Genomic DNA, 20,433 nt, shown 5'->3' with positions numbered 1-20,433 from the left:
GATCCCAAAATTAATATGATAAAACAAAAGGCTTAGATTGTACAGAGCACTACTAAAATGAGGAATAAGGCATGTGTGTAACATCAGAGATGGGAGGACTTCCTATAAAGTTATGTAACTGAGATAGTATGTAGGAGGATATCAGTGAAAATGCAGACTAAGAATCTCCAAAAGTACTCCATAAAAGAACAAGGAAACTGATCAACTGTCGGACACAAATTTTTCAAAGCTCTGGAAGTTAATCAAAGGCTGGAGCAAGCTAGGGAAAAATGTATTTAAGAAAAACAGAAGGATCCTGATAAAAACAGCAAGCTTTGTTTTATTTTAACTTTCCTATTCCCAACTCCTCCTCTCAAGCTTAGCAGAAGTCTTAAAAACCAACAGCCTGAAATCAAAGTGAAAATCAACAGCTTGGTATCCACTGCAGAGGGCAAATGGGGCTGGAGCTCATTCAAAACCATATTACTGGAGAACGTCATTTTGTGACTTGTCAGGTGGTTCCCTGGAAGACTTCACTTACCATACTGCCTTTTTTTTTTTTTTTTTGGTCTTTTCTAGGGCTACACCCAAGGCATATGGAGGGTCCCAGGCTAAGGGTCCAACCAGAGCTGTAGCAGCCAGCCTATACGACAACCGCAGCAATGCAGAATCCGAGCCACGTCTGCGACCTATACCACAGCTCACGGCAACGCCAGATCCTTAACCCACTGAGCAAGGTCAGGGATTGAACCTGCAAACTCATGGTTCCTAGTCGGGTTTGTTAACCAACAAGCCACAACGCTGTCTTTATTTGACCTGACTCTAAGGTTGCCCAGTGAAAAAGTCTTTTCTTTTCTTTTTTTTTTTTTTCTGTCCTTTTAGGGCCATAGCCACAGTACATAGAAGTTCCCAGGCTAGGGGTTGAACTGGAGCTGCAGCTGCAGGCCTACAACACAGCCACAGCAACACCAGATCAGAGCTGCGCCTGCAACCTACACTCCAGCTCATGGCAGTGCCAAATCCTTAACCCACTGAGTAAGGCCAGGGATTGAACCCACATCCTCATGGATACTGGTCAGGTTCATTACCGCTGAGCCACAACAGGAACTCCAAAAAAGTCTTTTCTTAGGGAACATTTGTCAAAAACAGAGGAGTTTTTATTGAAATTGCATTAAATTGCTAGTTTAATTTTTGAGAAAACTGGCACATTTTCTATTTTCATTATTTCTTTTTTTTTTCTATTTTCATTATTTTCGGTATTTCTATTCATGTATAGTGAATAGTCCCCTAGCCTGGGAACTTCGATATGCCACCGGTGCAGCCCTAAAAACAAAACAACAACAACAACAACAAAAACAATTAGAGGCCCATCATCAACATCATAGCTACCTGTGGCAGCAGAAAACTGTAGAGGCAAACAATAAGCCAACCAACCACTTAAAGGAAAAGTTGGGGAATAAGATGTGCATGAGAGCTTTAAAAAACTCTAACATGTTTCTGGGAATTTAGAAGATGGCATGCTTCTAAAATATTGTACGCATGCCCAGGGTGTGTGCATGCCAAGGAAGGACCCGAGAAGACCCTAAACTCTTACCTCAGACTGACTTTTAGACTATGCACAAGCAGGAAGTGCAGGCTAAGGCAGAGTTGGTCAATCTTGAGGTAGACTCAAATATGAAAACTAAAATTTTATGTAGTCGTGCTCTAGTTTTTGGGCTGGGTGAGTGAAGATTTCACATAAGTTTGTGGTACTATGCTTTGTAATTCACATATATATTCTTTTGCAAGTAGCCAATACATTTTTAAATGGAAATGGAAAACATCTTTACATTAAAACAATCTTAAAGATGAAACTCATACCTTCAACTATGCTGGATTTGGCAAGAAACCCTGAAGATGCTTTTAAAGCTCCATTGAATACCACAAAACTTGCACCTGTCACTGATTAAAAAAAATAATAATTATTACTTATGTTTTAACCTGCTCTTTTTATGCTATATATTTGTTAAATGCATAACGTAGAACATAGCACATTTTAAGTAACTGATATATGCCACGCCATGCCCATACCACTTATTTTAGAATAACAACAAAAAAAAACCAAATAAAATATTGCAAAGAAGTTATTTAAAGCTTTTATCTAATGATTGATGACTGTTGTATTATTTACAATGTTTGTACTTTTTTAATTTTTTTTTTTTTGTCTTTTTGCCTTTCCTGGGGCCACTCCCTAGGCATATGGAGGTTCCCAGACTAGTGGTCTAATGGGAGCTATAGCCACCGGCCTACGCCAGAGCCACAGCAACACCAGATCCGAGCAGCGTATGCAACCTACACCACAGCTCACGGCAACACCGGATCCTTAACCCACTGAGCAATGCCAGGGATCGAACCTGCAACTTCATGGTTCCTAGTTGAATCCATTAACCACTAAGCCACGATGAGAACGCCTAATTTTTTTTTTAAAAAAATTATTTATTGGAATTCCCATTGTGGCACAGCAGAAACGAATCCAACTAGGAACCTTGAGGTTGTGGGTTCGATCCCTGGCCTTGCTCAGTGGGTTAATGATCCGGCATTGCCGTGAGCTATAGTGCAGGTAGCAGACGAGGCTCAGATCTGGCTTTGCTGTGGCTATGGCGTAGGCCAGCAGCTGTAGCTCTGATTCGATTGCTAGCCTGGGAACCTCCATATGCCATGGGTGCGGCCCTAAAACAAACAAACAAAAAAAACAAAAAAATGATTTATTTGCTTTTTAGGGCCACAGCTGTAGCATATGGAAGGTCTCAGGCTAGGCACTGAATCAGAGCTGCAGCTGCAGGCCTACGCCACTGCAACTCGGGATCCAAGCCATGTGTGTGACCTACAACACAGCTCACACAACTCTGGCTCTTAACCCATGAGCTAGGCCAGGGATTGAACCTTCATCCTCATGGATACTAGTCAGATTCATTACCACTGAGCCCCTATGAGAACTCCCATATTTTTTTTTTTTTGTCTTTTTAGGGCTATACCTGTGGCATAAGGAGGTTCCCAGGTTAGGGGTCAAATAGGAGCAGTAGCCACTGGCCTAAACCTCAGCTACGGCAACACACCAGATCTGGGCCACATCCGCAATCTATGCTGCAGCTTGTGGCAATGCTAGAGCATTTAATCTACTGTGCAAGGCCAGGGATAGAACCAGCATTCTCATGCATACTACTTAGGTTCTTAACCTGCTGAGCCACAGTGGAAACTCCTACAATGTCTGTAATTAAGTGAGGGTGTGGGAAATCAATTATCTAGCATGAATGAGAGCACAAATCAGAACAATCTCTATAGAGGTCAACTATATAAAGAGCTATTAAAATTATGTTTGCTTTGATGTACCAATTCCACTTTCAGGAATTAATGGCACATATACAAGATTATTCACTGTGAATTTTTATAAATAGCTAAGAATTGACAGCAATTGTCAATTAAGAAGGGAAAATTAAATGATGTTCCATATAAAGTGGAAAGCTATGTACAATGTGGAAGTTCTTTATATACTAACAAAGAATAATCTTTAAAAGAAAAAAAAGGTTCACACAGCAAAGAAAATCATGGACTTGGAGAATAGACTTGTGGTTGCCCAGGGGAAGGAGAAGGGAGGGGGAGGGATCGGGAGTTTGGGGTTAATGGATGCAAACTATTGCTCTTGGAATGGACTTAAAATGAGATCCTGCTGTGTAGCACTGAGAACTATGTCTAGATACTTGCACTGCAACACAACAATGGGAGGAAAAATTATGTGTACATGTATGTGTAACTTGGTCCCCATGCTGTACAGTGGAAAAAATAAATAAAATTTTAAAAAAAAAGAAAAAAAAAGGTTCAGAATGTAAAGAATGTTAAAACTTTTTTAAAAAGGGGAACAAAATGTGTGTGTAGAGGGGTTTGCTTAAATATACAAACAAAGCAAGAGGTCTCTGAAAGAATTTGCCAGAAACTAATAACATTGGTTTGGTTCCCTACGTAGAGGGCAAGAGGGTAGTTCGGGCATCCAGGGAAGAAAGGATATTTTGCAGTGTAAATATTTATACCTTTTGAATGTCATAACACATAAATAATCATCAAATAAATATGAAGTAGCTGTTAAATTGTCAATGGCATGTTAAATTTTAAAAAGCACAATATGGAGTTCCCCTTGTGGCTCAGCGGAAATGAATCTGACTAGCATCCATGAGGACACAGGTTCAATCCCTGGCCTCACTCAGTGGGTTAAGGATCCGGCACTGCTGTGAGCTGTGTAGGTCGCAGATTCGGCTCAGACCTGGTGTTGCTGTGGGTGAGGAGTAGGCTGGCAGCTATAGCTCCGAATGGACCCCTAGCCTGGGAACCTCCATATGCCATGGGTGCCATCCTAAAAAAGCAAAAAAATAAAAAAATAAAAAACTTAAAAACCACAATAGAAAAGTAAATATCTGGTATAAGAATCATCTATTTAACACATATATCAATATTAGAAGGAAATTATGTCAACAAAGACATATCTTGGTACTTTTTTCCTTTTACTACATTTCTTGAAACATTTTCCCAGTTTACTAAAAATGAATATATATACTTTCATAATCAGAGGAAAAAATTTTATTAGCAGCCAGAATGTCTATTTTAAATGTGTTATTTAACAATAATGTATTAATTTTGTGGACTACATACTTCTACTTAACTTTCAGTTTGTTAGGCTCTCTACTACAAGGATTTGGTAATCATGGCAGTCATTAATGCCATTCAGCCAGAAATGAAAGTACTTGTTGCAAGACATGTTTCCTTGAAAACTCCATCTTGTCCTTCTTTACTTTATCCCATCTTCTTGACTTACTTTATCCCATCTTCCTGCTTTGAAAAACAGTCACAGTGCTGGTAAATGACTTAAGTTTAAGAGCAAAGACCTAAAGGCATAAGTGACTTAAGCTTAAGAACTGTTATGTGCCTAGAGGTCAGAGTAAGAGCTTAACCCTTTACCACCTAAGTGGCTTTTTAAATAGTAAAAGAACTTATATATAGTAAACAAACCCTGTATCATCCACCCATAGCCACTCCTCACTTGATCTCACAATAAAAGCAGTGTGGTTTCTTGAGGCAGGGTGCTCTTGGTCCCTGAGACCTTGAGTTCCCTGGCTCCCACCTTTACTTAAGATAAATGTCTCCGTGTCTTGTTTTATGTTAACTATTTTTCCTTAAGTTCCACAGCACCCGTTCTTCAGCCCCATCCTGCTGAGCTGGCCCCGGCAAGTGGCGCCCAGCGTGGGGCAGGCTCACAAACAGGCAGGCACGAGGAACGAAGGATCGCGACTACAGCGGAAATTTTATTCACTGGAAGTGCTGTGGAGCCCTGAGGAGAGAGGAATTTTGTGTGGCCACGCTAAAGAAATCCTGCAGATAAGTTCCCTCTCTCAGGTATTTACGGGGTAAAATGGGAAACTATAATCCTTACATTTGTTTGTTTGGACAACTCCTTAAAAAGGGGGGTGCAAAAACAAGTGAAAGTAAGCTTTCGAAACTTTTTCAGACTATTGAGAAACATTGTGATTGGCTTTTTACATCAGAAACGTTATATTTAAAGATATGGGAAACGATAGGAATGGAACTTAGGATATTGCATGATGAGGGCATTCAAATTCCTGTGTCCATTTGGAGTACATGGAACTTAATTAAATCAGTTTGCATTACCATTTTTATCATTTTTGCATTCCCACGTACAGTTTTAGAAGTCATTCTTCATCCTTATCTACCCTGTATTCCCCTCTAAGAGGATTTGAAGCAGAGAGCAAACAAAGGCAAAAAATACTTCACTCCAAAGACATCTACTATATAGGTTACACTAAACCTGAATATGTCAAAATAAATTCAATATTCCAAGTCTTTAAACATAATGTTGTACTGGATAAAAAATTTTTTAAATAAAAAAAATTTTGAAAACTACCACATACAGGAGTTCCCATCAGGGCTCAGGGGTTAACGAATATGACTAGTATTCCTGAGGACACAGGTTTGATCCCTGGCCTTGCTCAGTGAGTTAAAAGGATCCAGCATTGCCATGAGGTGTAGGCTGCAGAGGTGGCTCAGATCCTGCGTTGCTGTGGCTATGGTGTAGGCCAGCAGCTATAGCTCCAATTCAACCCCTAGCCTGGTAAACTCCATATGCCGGGGGTGCAGCCCTACACACACACACACACACACACACACACACACACACACACACACACACACACACAAACTAGCACATACACAAACAGAAATTAGAAGCAATTTGTTTGTATAGCTAAAAATTAAAAGCATATTTATTTTATTACCATCAATTCAGCAAATAAGTTATACATCTATTCTAAGCTATGTTATATATAATAAATAGTTAATAATATATGCTATATTATTAATAATATATCACTACATATTTATTTATTAAATATTTATTTTTATTTATTAAGCATTTACTATTAAATTAATATTATTTATCAATAATTAGTATTTATTTGTTTATAAATATTATATAATATTTATATATCAATAATTATATTGTGTATTATAATTATTATATTACTTCATATATTATTATAATATATATTTATATATACTTCCTTTTTGAAAGAAATTCTACCTTTGAGGTGGTTTTATGGATCAACACTAGAAACTAACACTCACCTTTTCTAGGATGGCCAGTGGCACAATTGGCCTGTGTTTGATAAACTCCATCATTCTGTACACAGACTAGATGAGAATCTGCTTCTGTACTGAAACTAGCTCCAATACTAATGACATGTTCATTAGAAGAATTTATTACTTTCATTACCTGGAAAAAAAAACCAATACTCATTTGAAACATTTTTAACATTTTGTAGTTACAATAATTCAAAGAGTCACATTTCTGACCACTTTTATCAAGCTTTAGTCTGGACAACTCCCTGTGAATGTCACTGAAACAAATGTTTTAAGATAAAATCACCTCAGTGAGTTCTCATCATTGCTCAGCGGTTAATGAATCTGACTAGCATCCATGAGGATGCAGGTTCGATCCCTGGCCTTGCTCAGTGGGTTAAAGGATCAGGTGTTGCCATGAGCTGTGGTGTAGGATCATAGGATCGCAGACGCGACTGTGACTGTGGCATAGGCCAGAAACTACAGCTCCAATTGGACCCCTAGCCTGGGAACCTCCATATGCTGCAGTGCAGCCCTAAAAAAATACAATCACCTCAATTAAAAGACAGACAAGGAGTTCCGGTTACGGCTCAGCAGGTTAAGGACCTGATACTGTTGCTGTGAGGATGAGAGTTCCATCCTTGGCCTGGCTCAGTGAGTTAAGGATCTGGCACTGCTGGAATTGCTGCAGCTCCGATTCAACCCCTGGCCTGGGAACTTCCATAAGTCACAGGTGCGGCCATAAAAAGAAAAAAAGATGAAGCAGGAAAAAAATGAAAAAAACAGGATTAAACAAATCCCCTATTAGGAAACAAATCTAAAATTTCAAAAATAACTTTTTTCATTATATATTAGTCCCATTCAGAACAAACAAATTTAACATACTTCTAAGGAAATCTATATCCCATTCAGTAATTATCTTCGATATTTGAATAAAGCAATTATACTTACATCGCTGTATTTTTTCCGAGGTATTTTTATGCAACTTTTCCCCATTTCCATGTGAATAAACAGCTGATCTATATTATGCAAGGTATATTGGTAATTTCGAAGGTCCTACATAAGATAATGATAATTCCATAAACTTTAAACTACTGTCTATGACCATGTATTTGCCTATTCATTAAGTCCTTTTTTAAAGAGTATCCATCATTTTAAAACTTGTGATACATCAAAACACCATCCAGAAAGTTAATACCAACTTCAAAAACCAACTAGTCCTTCCGATTACTCCAGAACAGTAATAAAGAATATCATTCTCAAGAAGAGTTCTGTCGTACTGGGGTGGAGGGTGATGGTGGTGATCTCTTTCTAGCTACAGATCTTCAAAAACAGAATAGGTCTGCCAACCAAACATGTATAAATAAAAGCAAATCCACTGAAATACTTTTCTATGATAACAGGTAAACACAAAATTATAGAAATTAGAGGTAGAAGGGAACCTGAGATCATCTAGTCCAATCCTTCCTATTAAAAATGAGGAAACTAAGGCCACAATTTGCTCAAAATCACCAACTGATTGTCTTTACTTTTACTAAAGCTTCAACAACTGTGTAGATTTCACATTACCTAAATGTTAAGCACTACAGCAGAATGAATCAAAAGGCAGTATGAATAAGGTACCCATAAATTAGATGTATTCTAAAAAGCCTTTCACCAGAGCCCATTTATGTTAAATGAATTAGGATTTATTACAAATGAAATTTCATTATACCAAATATGCCAAATTAGAAAAGGAAATATACATATATATAATTTGCTAAATAAAATTTTAAATAACAATTTAAGAATATTCAGTTGTATTAATTTATGGATGATAGCAAATTTTTAAAGTTCTTGGGTCAGTATGATAATGAGCATGGAGAATTTAGAAGTCAATGCAGAGAAGTGACATGAAGCTTGTCATCTAACTGCTTTTCTTAATAAAATAGTTCAATTACTCACAACAAGTAAGTTCATAATAGTGTGTCCTATTTCTCCAAAAAGAGGTTTTCGGCCTCTGACACTTGTTAAAGGAGCAGGATATGCTATAGATAAGAATAGAAAACTGGTTACTGTCAACAAAAAGCAAAAAAGGTCTTGAATTTATTACCTTTAATTCTCATTTTTCAAACATTATGAATAAACGCCATTCAACCACTTCTTTGAGGGAAAGTAACAGATGATGTTAATCCATACTGTGTATCTACTAGATGCTACAATGAACCTTTGCATATATTATCCTATTGAAATTCTAAAACAAGCCAATGAGGCGAGTATGTCTACTTTTACTTTACAAATGGGAAAGTAGAGATACAGAGATTAATAACTTTGCTTGTGGTCACTAGGGAGCAGCACTAGAAATGGCAAAAAAACAAACAAAAATATTTTTAACCTGAGAATTTCAGTTCTCAGCTTAGGTTAACCAAACAAACCTCTCCAATACCTATTACACAAATATACTTTCTTAAAATTCTAAAAAAAAGGCACCTGACATTATCTATTATACTGTGTTTCTTTTTTCGGCTGCACCTGCAGCATGTGGAAGTTCCCAGACCAGGGATCAAACCTGTGCCACAGCAGGAACCCAAACCAATGCAGTGACAAATGCCAGATCCTTAACCTGCTGTGCCACAGGACAATGCTGATTTTAACATTTTAAAATCTTAAATCAGAGGAACCCACATCTTTGCTATTACAAACATATTTTTTATTTTAGTTTTAATTTTTTTGTCTTTTTGCCTTTTCTAGGGCTGCCCCTGTGGCATATGGAGGTTCCCAGGCTAGGGGTTGAATCAGAGCTGTGGCCACCAGCCTGCACCAGAGCCACAGCAACACAGGATCCAAGCTGCGTCTGCAACCTTCACCACAGCTCATGGCAATGCTGGATCCTTAACCTACTGAGCGAGGCCAGGGATCGAACTCCCAATCTCATGGTTCCTAGTCAGATTCGTTAACCACTGCACCACGACGGGAACTCCCACATATTTTTTAGTTTTAAAAAGGACAACTAAGTTTTCTCTACAGAGGGTAGTAAAAAAAATAACACATTAGTGGTAAAAGTCATTAAAAATACTATGATTAAGGTACACGCTGACTTTTACCTCATCTTTTATGAATTACAGAACATCCTTTGCAACTTGACAGAGGTAGTTTTACTTATTTATTTATTTAAAGACTGCACCTGCAGCATATGTAAATTCCTGGGCTAGGTTCAAATTGGAGCTATAGCCACAGCCACAGCAACCCCAGATGCAAGCCGCATCTGCGACCTGTGCTGCAATTTGCAGCAATGCCAGATCTTTAACTCACTGAGTGAGGCTAGGGATCGAACCTACATCCTCACAGAGACAACATTGGGTCCTTAACCTGCTGAGCCACAATAGTAACTCCTCGTTTATTTAAAATGGTAATTTTCAAAAGGATATGGCTTAGACTGACATTCTGTCAGTTAAAATAGGATTTCATAAATCATCTAATTCTACATTTAATGATATGCCCAAATACTCTTAAAAGTGTAGATAATCCCCATTTGAAGATTACTAATTTCAGACAATTATATTCAGTCTTTTTTTTAGGGCTAGACCTGTGGCATATGGAAGTTCCCAGACTAGGGGTCAAAGCAGACCTACAGCTGCTGGCCTACACCACAGCCACAGCAATGCTGGATCCTTAACCCACTGTGCAGGCCAGGGATTGAACCCTCATCCTCATGGATACTAGGCAGGTCTGTTACTACTGAACCACAAGAGGAAATAAAAAATTTTTAAGGTAAGTTAATATAATAAATATGACCATCTAGAAAGTCATGACCTACTAAGATGGTCTAGACTAATTTGATAGTAGAGGAGGGCTGTTTTAGAATTTTAAAAGTATATTGAAAAAAAGTAGTCCCAATAATCCCTTAAAAATGTATTTTAATGATATTCCTGAAATACTTATTTACATTCATAATATCTGAACCCATGTAATTTAACTTTACTAAAACTTACCTTTATATTCTGTACCCAATCTCAACATTAAACGCATAGGAAAAACCTTTGCCCAGGGAATCTCTAGCTTCTGGATAAGAATTCCACAAAGAAAAGGATTACTTGGTAATAAGAGATCATCAAGTTTCTGAAAAGTGGGTGTAATAAACAGAAATCCTCCGTGATCCTTGCTACTGAGAAAAGTCTCAGTAAAGGTAATATTGTCCAAGTTTTCTATGTATTTTCCTAGAAATAAAATAATTAATAAAAAGATTAAGTTGTTTTAGAAGCAGCATTCTGAGTTTGAATGTCCTACTATGAACTTCTCTAAATAAAAGCAAGGTACATTATTTTCCTTATTTCCATTCGTGAAGAAGCACTGAATAGACTGAGTGCACAAAGTTCAGTTTTTCCCAAAGACTGAGAATTGTGAACAAATATTTGAGACTGCTTCTAACCATAGATGTTTTTTAATTTGTCCTTACCTCACAGTCAAGTGAAAAGTCCTCAGGTTCCCCCAATCTCATACAGACAGAAAAGTATACAGTACCCCCCTTATCTGCAATTTTGCTTTCCATGGTTTAGTTACCCCTAGTCAACTGTGGCCCAAAAATATTAAAAGGAAAATTGAATAAACAGTAAGTTTAAATCTTTCACTATCCTGCTCCATCCCATTGGGATGTGAATCACAATGTGAATCACCTGCCAGCATATCCACATTGTATAGGCTACTGGCCATTACTCAGCAGCAGTCTCAGTTACTAGATCTACTATTGCAATATCACAGGGTTTATGTTCAAGTAACCCTTATTTTACTTACTAATGGCCCCAAAGCACAAGAGAAGTGATGCTGGCAATTTGGATATTCTCTTACTGGGCCTAATTTATAAATTTTTATCACAGGTATATATGTATAGAAAAATAGTAAACATAGCATTTGGTACCACTTGCAATTTTGGGCAGCCACTGGGGTTCTTGAAACTTATCCCTCGCATATAAGGGGGGACTATTGTATAGACACGTAAAAAGATCAAGAAAGGAAATATATTTTCACTTTTAAAATTAAAAAGAAAATGTAAAGACATTAATAACATAACATGCTAGATTAAGATTTAAGGAGACTGAAAATCATGACTAAGCTCTTTTAAGAAATCAGCAATCTCCCCACAAAATAAATCTTTGGTACAGTTAACACACGCAAAAGCAAAAATGTTAATTTACCCATCCCTTGGTCTGAACAGTTCAAATAAAATGCTATATACCTTTTAAAGCATCCTTATAAATGGTGATAAATAGTCTGAAGATGTCCTTAGGAATAGTATCTTCATTTGGCAAACATAATAATAGAATAATAATTTCTGCCTGTCCCAAGCCATGCAATCCATTGGTTGAGAAGTACCAATATTTGTCTGAGGAATCTTAAGTGACAAAAGCATACAACTATAAATGTCAACTTCCATTAAACAAAAAAATTTAAGTATAATTGTCCTTTGCATGAAGCACAAATTTTCAAATTCCTTATTTTCCCAAAGTTCTCTTCACAACTTTAAATGAATTATGTAAGATTAATGTAAAAAAGAGAAAGGATGAAAAATTATCTTACAAGTCAACTAGTAAATAACACTAAAACAAAAGATGCACTAACATGCTAAAATGTAGTGGGTAAGAATCAGGTTAGTTTCAAAGAGAATGAAAAGCTAAGAAATGTATTATTGAGTATTATTTATGACTGAGAATTATTTACTTCCTTACTTTTAATTAAGTCTAATGTCATTCACTTTAAAACTGTCTTTGTTGTTACTAAATCAGGATTTTGCTCATCTCAATTACCAAATTTCCATTTATCTAAAAGCTGTATGAAATACAGTCAACTGTATCATGAGCATTAAAATACAGCTCAGCTATAAGACCATGGCCTTAACCTAGGGCTGAATGAAGGGCTCTAGTAAAAATTTTTAAGCTACTACTTCAAATCCAACTGCAAATATGCAAAATTTATTTATATTATTAGTATTTGGCTAAAAAAACCAATATCCAATACAACTTAGTTTTCACCAATGCCAGTCAAAATTTAATCTGACAATGTGATTCATTCAGAAATTCTGCTTTCAAATTAGGCAAAGAAAGATGAATCATTACTTACAAAATGCTAACTTGACATTCACAAGCAGATTAGCGTTTAGGACAAATGTAACAGGACAAAAACCTTCGCCTTCAAGAAGCGAAATAACCTGCTCATGAGATGGGTGTTCTTCTACTACAGGCACTAAAACATGAAAATAACATATTAATTAGAATAAATGCATCTTCCTGTTAAATATGCTTGCAATGAAAAGAGAGATTTATAAATCCACCAATGGTTTAATCATATTTAAAAGCAAAAGCAGGAGTTCCCATCTTGCCTCAGTGATAACCAAACCAACTAGGATCCATGAGGAGCAGGTTTGAGCCCTGGCCTCGCTCAGTGGGTTAAGGATCTAGCATTGCTGTGAGCTGTGGTGTAGGTCGCAGATGCAGCTCAGATTTTCTGTTACTGTGAGCTATGGTATAGGACGGTGGCTACAGCTCCGATTCAACCCGTAGCCTGGGAACTTCCATATGCCATGAGTACAGCCCTAAAAAGCAAAAAAATAAAAAAATAAAAGCAAGAGCAAAAGCTAACATGTTTCATAAAAATCAATCAATACCTGGACAATTGTTATATATGAATTTTTGCTTTTCAATTTATATAAAAATACTAATACTGTAATACATATAAATCTCACTCAATTAAATTATATATATATAGTGTAGGCATAAATATGTTGATTAAACAGCATATTCAGGAGTTCCCGTCGTGGCACAGTGGTTAAGGTATCTGACTAGGAACCATGAGGTTGCGGGTTCAATCCCTGGTCTTGCCCAGGGGGTTAAGAACCGGCGTTGCTGTGAGCTGTGGTGTAGGTTGCATACACAGCTCAGATCCTGAGTTGCTGTGGTTCTAGCATAGGCCGCGGTGGCTACAGCTCCGATTAGACCCCTAGCATGGGAACCTCCATATGCTTCAGGTGCGGCCCTAGGAAAGACAAAAAAATAAATAAATAAACAGCATATTCATAAAATTTTAGCACCTTTAAAGTTATAAAATCAAAATTTTGGAGTTCCTGTCATGGCTCAGCAGAAACAAACCCAACTAGTATCCATGTGGACATGGGTTCAATCCTTGGCCTTGCTCAGTGGGTTAAGGATCTGGCACTGCTGTGAGCTATAGTGTAGGTTGCAGACACAGCTCAGATCTGGCATTTGTAGACTGGCAGCTGCAGCTCTGATTCCTCCCCTTACCTGGCAACTTCCATATGCCACAGGTACAGCTCTAAAAAGCAAAAAAAAAATAATAAAATAAAATCAAACCAAAAATTTTGTAAAGTGGATTCCAATCTGCCAGTCATTCCATTTATAAATGCTGAATTTTACAACCATGAAAGTAGTCTAGACCCAAGTTATACATTTGCTTGCTGCTACATGCCTTGTCAGTGGCAAGTGGTGAAAAAAGAGCTCAACAGGAAAATACACATGGTATCCAAAGAACAGGACATAAGATATTTCTGACACTATGGTCATGATCATGACATGGCTCCTACTTGCAGAACAGAAATCTAAGCTTTATTCTCCTACATTATCATGCACAGAACACAGTCATTTCATGCAGGATGTAGCATAATGCCCGGGGTAGCAAGGATGTATCCAAGCAACCTACTCTGAGGTGGGAGATAGCCACAGAATCTCCAGCTTAGAAAGAACCTTAGAGATCACCTAAACTTAGAGATCTTCTTTTACAAAGGAAACAGGACCAAGAGATTAAACATGCTTCAGGTTATACATGAGGAATAGCAGATGAGGAACTAAAATTCCTAGCTTTGTCATCCAATCCAAATACTCTTGTCTTTAGGCAATATGCTCCTTTAATAAAAAATGATATGGATGGAGTTCCCATCTTGGCGCAGCGGAAACGAATCCAACTAGGAACCGTGAGGTTGCTGGTTCAATCCCTGGCCTCGCTCAGTGGGTTTAGGATCCAGCGTTGCTATGAGCTGTGGTGTAGGTCGAAGGCTCGGCTCGGATCCCAAGTTGCTGTGGGTCTGGCATAGGCTGGCAGCTACAGCTCCAATTAGACGCCTAGCCTGGGAACCTCCATATGTCACAGGTGTGGCCCTAAAAAGACAAAAGACCAAAAAAAAAAAAAATGATATGGAGTCAAAACTAATACAATGGAAATATTTCCAGGACTTAAAGTCTATGAATGTTGGGGGTTCTCATCATGCTCAGCAGAAACAAATCTCACTAGTATCCATGAGGATGCAGGTTCGATCCCTGGCCTCACTCAGTAGGTTAAAGATCTGGCATTGCCATGACCTGTGGTGTACGTCGCAGACACGGCTCAGATCTGATGTTGCTGTGGCTGTGGTATAGGCCAGTGGCTACAGCTCCAATTTGACCCCTAACCTGGGAATCTCCATATGCCTTGGGTGTGGTCCTGAAAAGACAAGAAAAAAAAGTATATGAATTTCCCTGTTGTATTACACTTTTGCCTTATTTTAAATTAGGGTCCCAGGTGAGAAAGTGAATCACATTCAATTCAACTCAAAAGCACAGATCATTTTAGAATTTGTTTTTATATAGTAAAACTTCTTGTAAACTAAATTTACCAAGCCACTGTACATACTTCAACTACACTAAGTTTAAAAAAATACATTTCATACATCACAGACAAAATCCATCAATATATTCTTCTATTAACAAAAAGTTATTGGACTTCCCTGGTGGCCTAGCTAGAGGTTAAGGATTCCACATTGTCACTGCTGTGGCTTCAGTTCAATCCTTGGCCTGTGAACTTCTGCATGCCATGGGCATGACCAAAAAAACAAAACAAAACAAAACCAAAAAAACCTCCTTTTTTTTTTAGGGCCACATGTGTGGCATATGGAAGTTCCCAGGCTAGGGGTCAAATTGGAGCGACAGCTGCCAGCCACAGCCACAGCCACAGTCACACAGGATCCCAGTCATATCCATGACCTACAGCTCACAGCAACAGTAGCTACTTAACCTACTGAGCAAGGCCAGGGATCGAAGCTACATCCTCATGGATACTAGCCGAACACGTCACCACTGAGCCACAACAGGAACTCCCCAAATCTTCTTTTTAAATTTAAATAACTGCTATCCTACCTGATCCCTTTTCTCCAGATGTAAGCAGAAGAGGGGGCAAGCTGTCATCATCATCAGGTAGAAGACTAATCTTATTGCAAACACTCTTGTCAATACCACACAATAACCTATAATCTGAAGGACTAGCAACAGGTACATTGCTGTTAACCAAAACACCAGAAGAACTTGATGGTTCCTCAATTTCTGAAAAAACATCATCATCTAGTGCAGAAGAACCAGAAGTAGATAAGCCCTCAGCTGCTGTGTTTGTAGGCAGTTTTTCCACAGTTGGAATCTGAGAAACAGGACTTCGAATTATCTCATTTCTTATAATATCTCCTATCTCATTGTCTGATTTTTCCACTGTAGTAGGATGGTCCACAGTGTTTACCATCTATAAAATACAGAATTAAAAAAAAATCAGTTCATAGTCTCCATTCAAATGTGAAATGTTGATCTCTACAGCCAAATATATCTTTTTAATAAGAATAAATAAAACTAAAATGGGCTCAGAAATTCTTCAGAAGCCAAACTTCCCAAGAAATAGTACCATTTTGGTTCTTTAAATTCAGGAGCACATATTTAGCTTTCCTGTAAGCTCTGGTAGGCATTTCTGACTTTAATGTTATAAACGGGGTAAAGGAGGCTAGGAGATCTTCAGGATCCCGTATCATACTACAAAGTGAGCACACTTAGTTCAACACAAGGCACCCCTCCTCCTGATAGCCAAAAAAGCCTGGCTGTGGGGTAGCAAGGGAGAAGGCGAGGAAGGAAGTGATTAGGAAGCAGAATGGTAGATATATTCCACAATAGTAACTACCTGGAATAAACTACACCTCAAGTCTGCTTCAATTAAGTCCCTTTCTTTTCAGACTGGCCAATCCTGAGTCAATAGAGAACAGTTGATGAACTCAAGTAACACTAGCCTCTGTAGAATTTCCATTTTGTTAAAATACTGATTGAGGGTAGGTGCCAGCTAAGAAACATACTTTTGGTAATTATGGCTACTTGTTAAATCTAGCTCAAGAAATCCTTCTGACAAACAACGAAAGTTTATATGGTATATGAACCTGAACACAGCAGGATAAATATCCATTTTGTCTAATGTCTATATCCAGGATAAGCCAGGTAACTGGCTCAGAGGAGATGCTCAGTAAATATTTGTTTAATATGTAAGACAATTCCTACTTCATGTGGTAATACTTGCTTCTATGAGAGTTTGCTGCTTTACAGTGAGTTCTTAGCAGGTTGGGATTCTATATTATGTATCTTCTATTTAACACCTAGCACATTTGAATAAACATACACATAAATACCACCATCAGATATTTTACTGAATGTTTGAAAGTCATTAAACAAATTAGTCTAAATTAAATCACTAAATCTCAGTTCTACTTCCCATACCAGTGGTTCTCAAAATGTGGTCTAGGGATCCCTGGGGTCCTCAAGTCCCTTTCAGGGAGTCAGTGAGGTCCTAGGATTTGTCTTCATGTTATTTAATCAAAAATATCACAACAAACTGAATTTAGAAGTAGAATTGAGAATCTTATCTTCTATAAAGCCAGATATTAAACAAATTCACAAAAATATAAGAAAATGTTATTTACCTCACTCAATTTTTGTTTTAAAATTTTTCATAAAAATATTATTTATATTAATGAGTTTATTTTTCAATTAATTTAAATTTTTTTCTCAATTTCAATTTAATAATTATCAACAGATATAGCCCATACAACCTACAGCCCTTTGGGGTTCTCAATAACTTCTAAGGGCATAAAAGTGTCCTGAGATCAAAAAGTTTAAGAATTGTTGCCTTACGCTGACATTGAAAAAGGGTAAAATTTAAAACATGGAGTTCCCGTCGTGGCTCCATGGTTAAGCCGGCAGCCGCAGCTCTGATTCGACCCCTAGCCTGGGAACCTCCCTATGCTGCAAATGTGGCCCTAAAAAGACAAAAGACAAAAAAATAAAAATAATAAACAAAATAACATATATTCACTACATCATATGTTTCTCATTTTATAAAGCTCAGAGAGTTTTTCTTAAAAAAGCACTCTAATAACCACACAAGGAATTATCTACAAAATAAAATTTTTATTAAATTAACAAGTCATTCTTTAGATTTCTTACCAAGGGCATATCAGGTAAGACAGGACTAAAGTCTTCAGAACATCTTTTACTTCCAGATGATAATTTTGTTGTATCTGCAACTTCGCCATTGGGAAGTATGCCATCTGCAAACCATACTCTCTTCTGCTCTCTGGAGCACAATCCTAGAATAAGTTTTAAAAGTAAAGCATTTTAATTTCATAACATTGCAATGATTTGATACTCAATGGGTCAGGAAACATTTTCAAAAGCTCTTTGCTAACAATTCCCAGGCATTCTCGGCTTTTCAAAGGCCTAGAGAAATGGCCTTTTGAGATTCATCTACCCAGAGTGGAAGTCTTTTTCTAATTCATACGAAGGCAGGATTCCTGAACTCAGAAAGAACAGACAGGGAAGGTGATACTTGAGAGACACCAAAGGCAGATTTAAAGCCTATTATTATTAAGGCAAAGTTTGTGAGTGTAGAGACTGAAAAAATTTAGGGATTAAAGTACAGAGAGGGAAAATGGAGTAGACCAGAGTATGACAGATAAGCAAAGGAAAACAACATTAGTAAAGAACAGAAGAAAGAAGCATAAAAGGTCTAAAAAGAGAAACAGGATCACTTCTGCATTAAGTAAATTTGCTACTTTTAATTTACTAAACAAGAGAAGCAAAATATTTTTTGTTCTTATATGTGGATATTAAATTTATTAATATTTACTAATATTTACATCTCAATTTTGAAGGAAATAACTATATATCAGCATAAATATTTGCTCTCTTTTGTTAAAAAGTATCCAGGGAGGAAGGTTATGAAAATTCCTGCCAGACAATTTAGAACATAGAAACATCAAAAGACCCAACATCTACCACCTTCCATGTCCTAATACAAATAACAATGAAAAAACTAGCATCATATATAATTTTTGCAATATGGGTGGACATATTAAGTATCTTTCTTATATTTATTATACTTTTTAATTTTTTAATTTCGAAGGCCAATAGGAATTCCCATCGTGGCTTAGTGGTTAACGAATTCAACTAGGAACCATGACATTGTGGGTTCGATCCCTGGCCTTGCTCAGTGGGTTAAGGATCCGGCGTTGCCATGAGCTGTGGTGTAGGTTGCAGAGGCGGCTCGGATGCCGCCTTGCTGTGGCTGTGGTATAGGCCGGCAGCTACAGTTCCAATTAGACCCCTAGCCTGGGAACCTCCATATGCCACGGGAGCGGCCCAAGAAATGGCAAAAAGACAAAAAAGAAACCCAAAAAACTTTTGAAGGTCAATATAAGTGACTATATAAAATATTTGTGGGAGTTCCTGTCATGGCGCAGTGGTTAATGAATCCGACTAGGAACCATGAGGTTGCAGATTCGATCCCTGCCCTTGCTCAGTGGGTTGACAATCCGGCATTGCCGTGACTTGTGGTGTAGGTTGCAGACATGGCTCGGATCCTGCATTGCTGTGGCTCTGGCGTAGCTGGCAGCTACAGCTCCGATTAGACCCCTAGCCTGGGAACCTCCACATGCCGCGAGAGCGGCCCAAAGAAATGGCAAAAAGACAAAAAAAAAAAGGAAAAAAATATATATATTTTTTTGGTTGTTTTTGTTTTTTTAGGGTCGCACCTGAGGCATATAGAGGTTTGCAGGCTAGGGATCAAATTGGAGCAATAGCCACTGGCTTACATCAGAGCCACAGCAACACCAGATCCCAGGTGTGTCTGTGAACTACACCACAGCTCAGGGCAACGATAGATCCTTAACCCACTGATCAAACCATGTCCTCATGGATATTAGTTGAACTTGTTTTCACTGAACCACAGGAGGAACTCCTATAAATATTTTTAAAAGCAGATTCATTCATCTCTAAAGCTATAATGTACAACTATATATACTGAATCTCATTACTTAAGTTATAATGATAAACAAAAAAGTTATTAAATGAGAGATAAAAAGAAACTCAGTAGTTGACAGAAATATCTGACTGTGTCTGACAATTAACGGTTATTTTCTAGCATGTTACAGACTAAAAGCTTACATTTAAAAGTGTACACAGGCCTACTGTATAGCACAGGGAACTATACTCAATATTTTGTAATACCTAAAAAGAAAAAGAATCTGAGACAGAAAAAAAAAATGTGTTTGTGTATGTAACTGAATCACTATGCTGCACATCTAAAACTAACATAACTCTGTAAATCTATAACTATGTAAATCTATGTAAAATAACTATGTAAATCTATAACATAACTATATGTCAATTAAAAAATTAAATTAAGGGAGTTGCCGCTGTGGCACAGTGGAAATGAATCCGACTAGTATTGGTGAGGATGCGGGTTCAATCCCTGGCCTCGCTCAGTGGATCAGGGGTCTGGTGATGCTATGAGCTATGGTGCAGGTCGCAGATGCAGCTGAGATCCTGGGTTGCTGTGGCCGTCGGCTGGCAGCTACAGCTCTGATTGGACCCCTAGCCTGGGAATTTCCATATGCCGCGAGTGCAGCCCTAAAAAGCAAAAAAAAAATTTAAACTAAAAAAGAAAAGTGTACACAGGCTTTACTCAAGATCCTAA

The 20,433-nt window shown here is 37.7% G+C and overlaps 1 protein-coding gene across 2 annotated transcripts in view; it reads right to left on the bottom strand.

The window, feature by feature from the left end:
- The window catches only part of ZFYVE16 (zinc finger FYVE-type containing 16), a 62,336-nt gene that overhangs the window by 15,449 nt on the left and 26,454 nt on the right, over window positions 1–20,433 (bottom strand). For both annotated transcript variants that reach the window (XM_047778192.1, XM_047778191.1), the window contains exons 6-14: window positions 17,904–18,046; window positions 15,795–16,167; window positions 12,733–12,855; window positions 11,852–12,007; window positions 10,611–10,835; window positions 8,584–8,666; window positions 7,591–7,695; window positions 6,646–6,793; window positions 1,840–1,920 (exon numbers count right to left, since the gene is read on the bottom strand). In XM_047778192.1, the coding sequence (XP_047634148.1) occupies window positions 1,840–1,920; window positions 6,646–6,793; window positions 7,591–7,695; window positions 8,584–8,666; window positions 10,611–10,835; window positions 11,852–12,007; window positions 12,733–12,855; window positions 15,795–16,167; window positions 17,904–18,046 (1,437 nt within the window). The remainder of the gene's footprint in view (window positions 1–1,839; window positions 1,921–6,645; window positions 6,794–7,590; window positions 7,696–8,583; window positions 8,667–10,610; window positions 10,836–11,851; window positions 12,008–12,732; window positions 12,856–15,794; window positions 16,168–17,903; window positions 18,047–20,433) is intronic.

Source organism: Phacochoerus africanus, chromosome 4 (assembly GCF_016906955.1).
Source record: "Phacochoerus africanus isolate WHEZ1 chromosome 4, ROS_Pafr_v1, whole genome shotgun sequence".
NCBI lineage: Eukaryota > Metazoa > Chordata > Mammalia > Artiodactyla > Suidae > Phacochoerus > Phacochoerus africanus.
The sequence above is the reverse complement of the archived record's forward strand: the minus strand, read 5'-3'. Positions and strand labels throughout refer to the sequence as shown.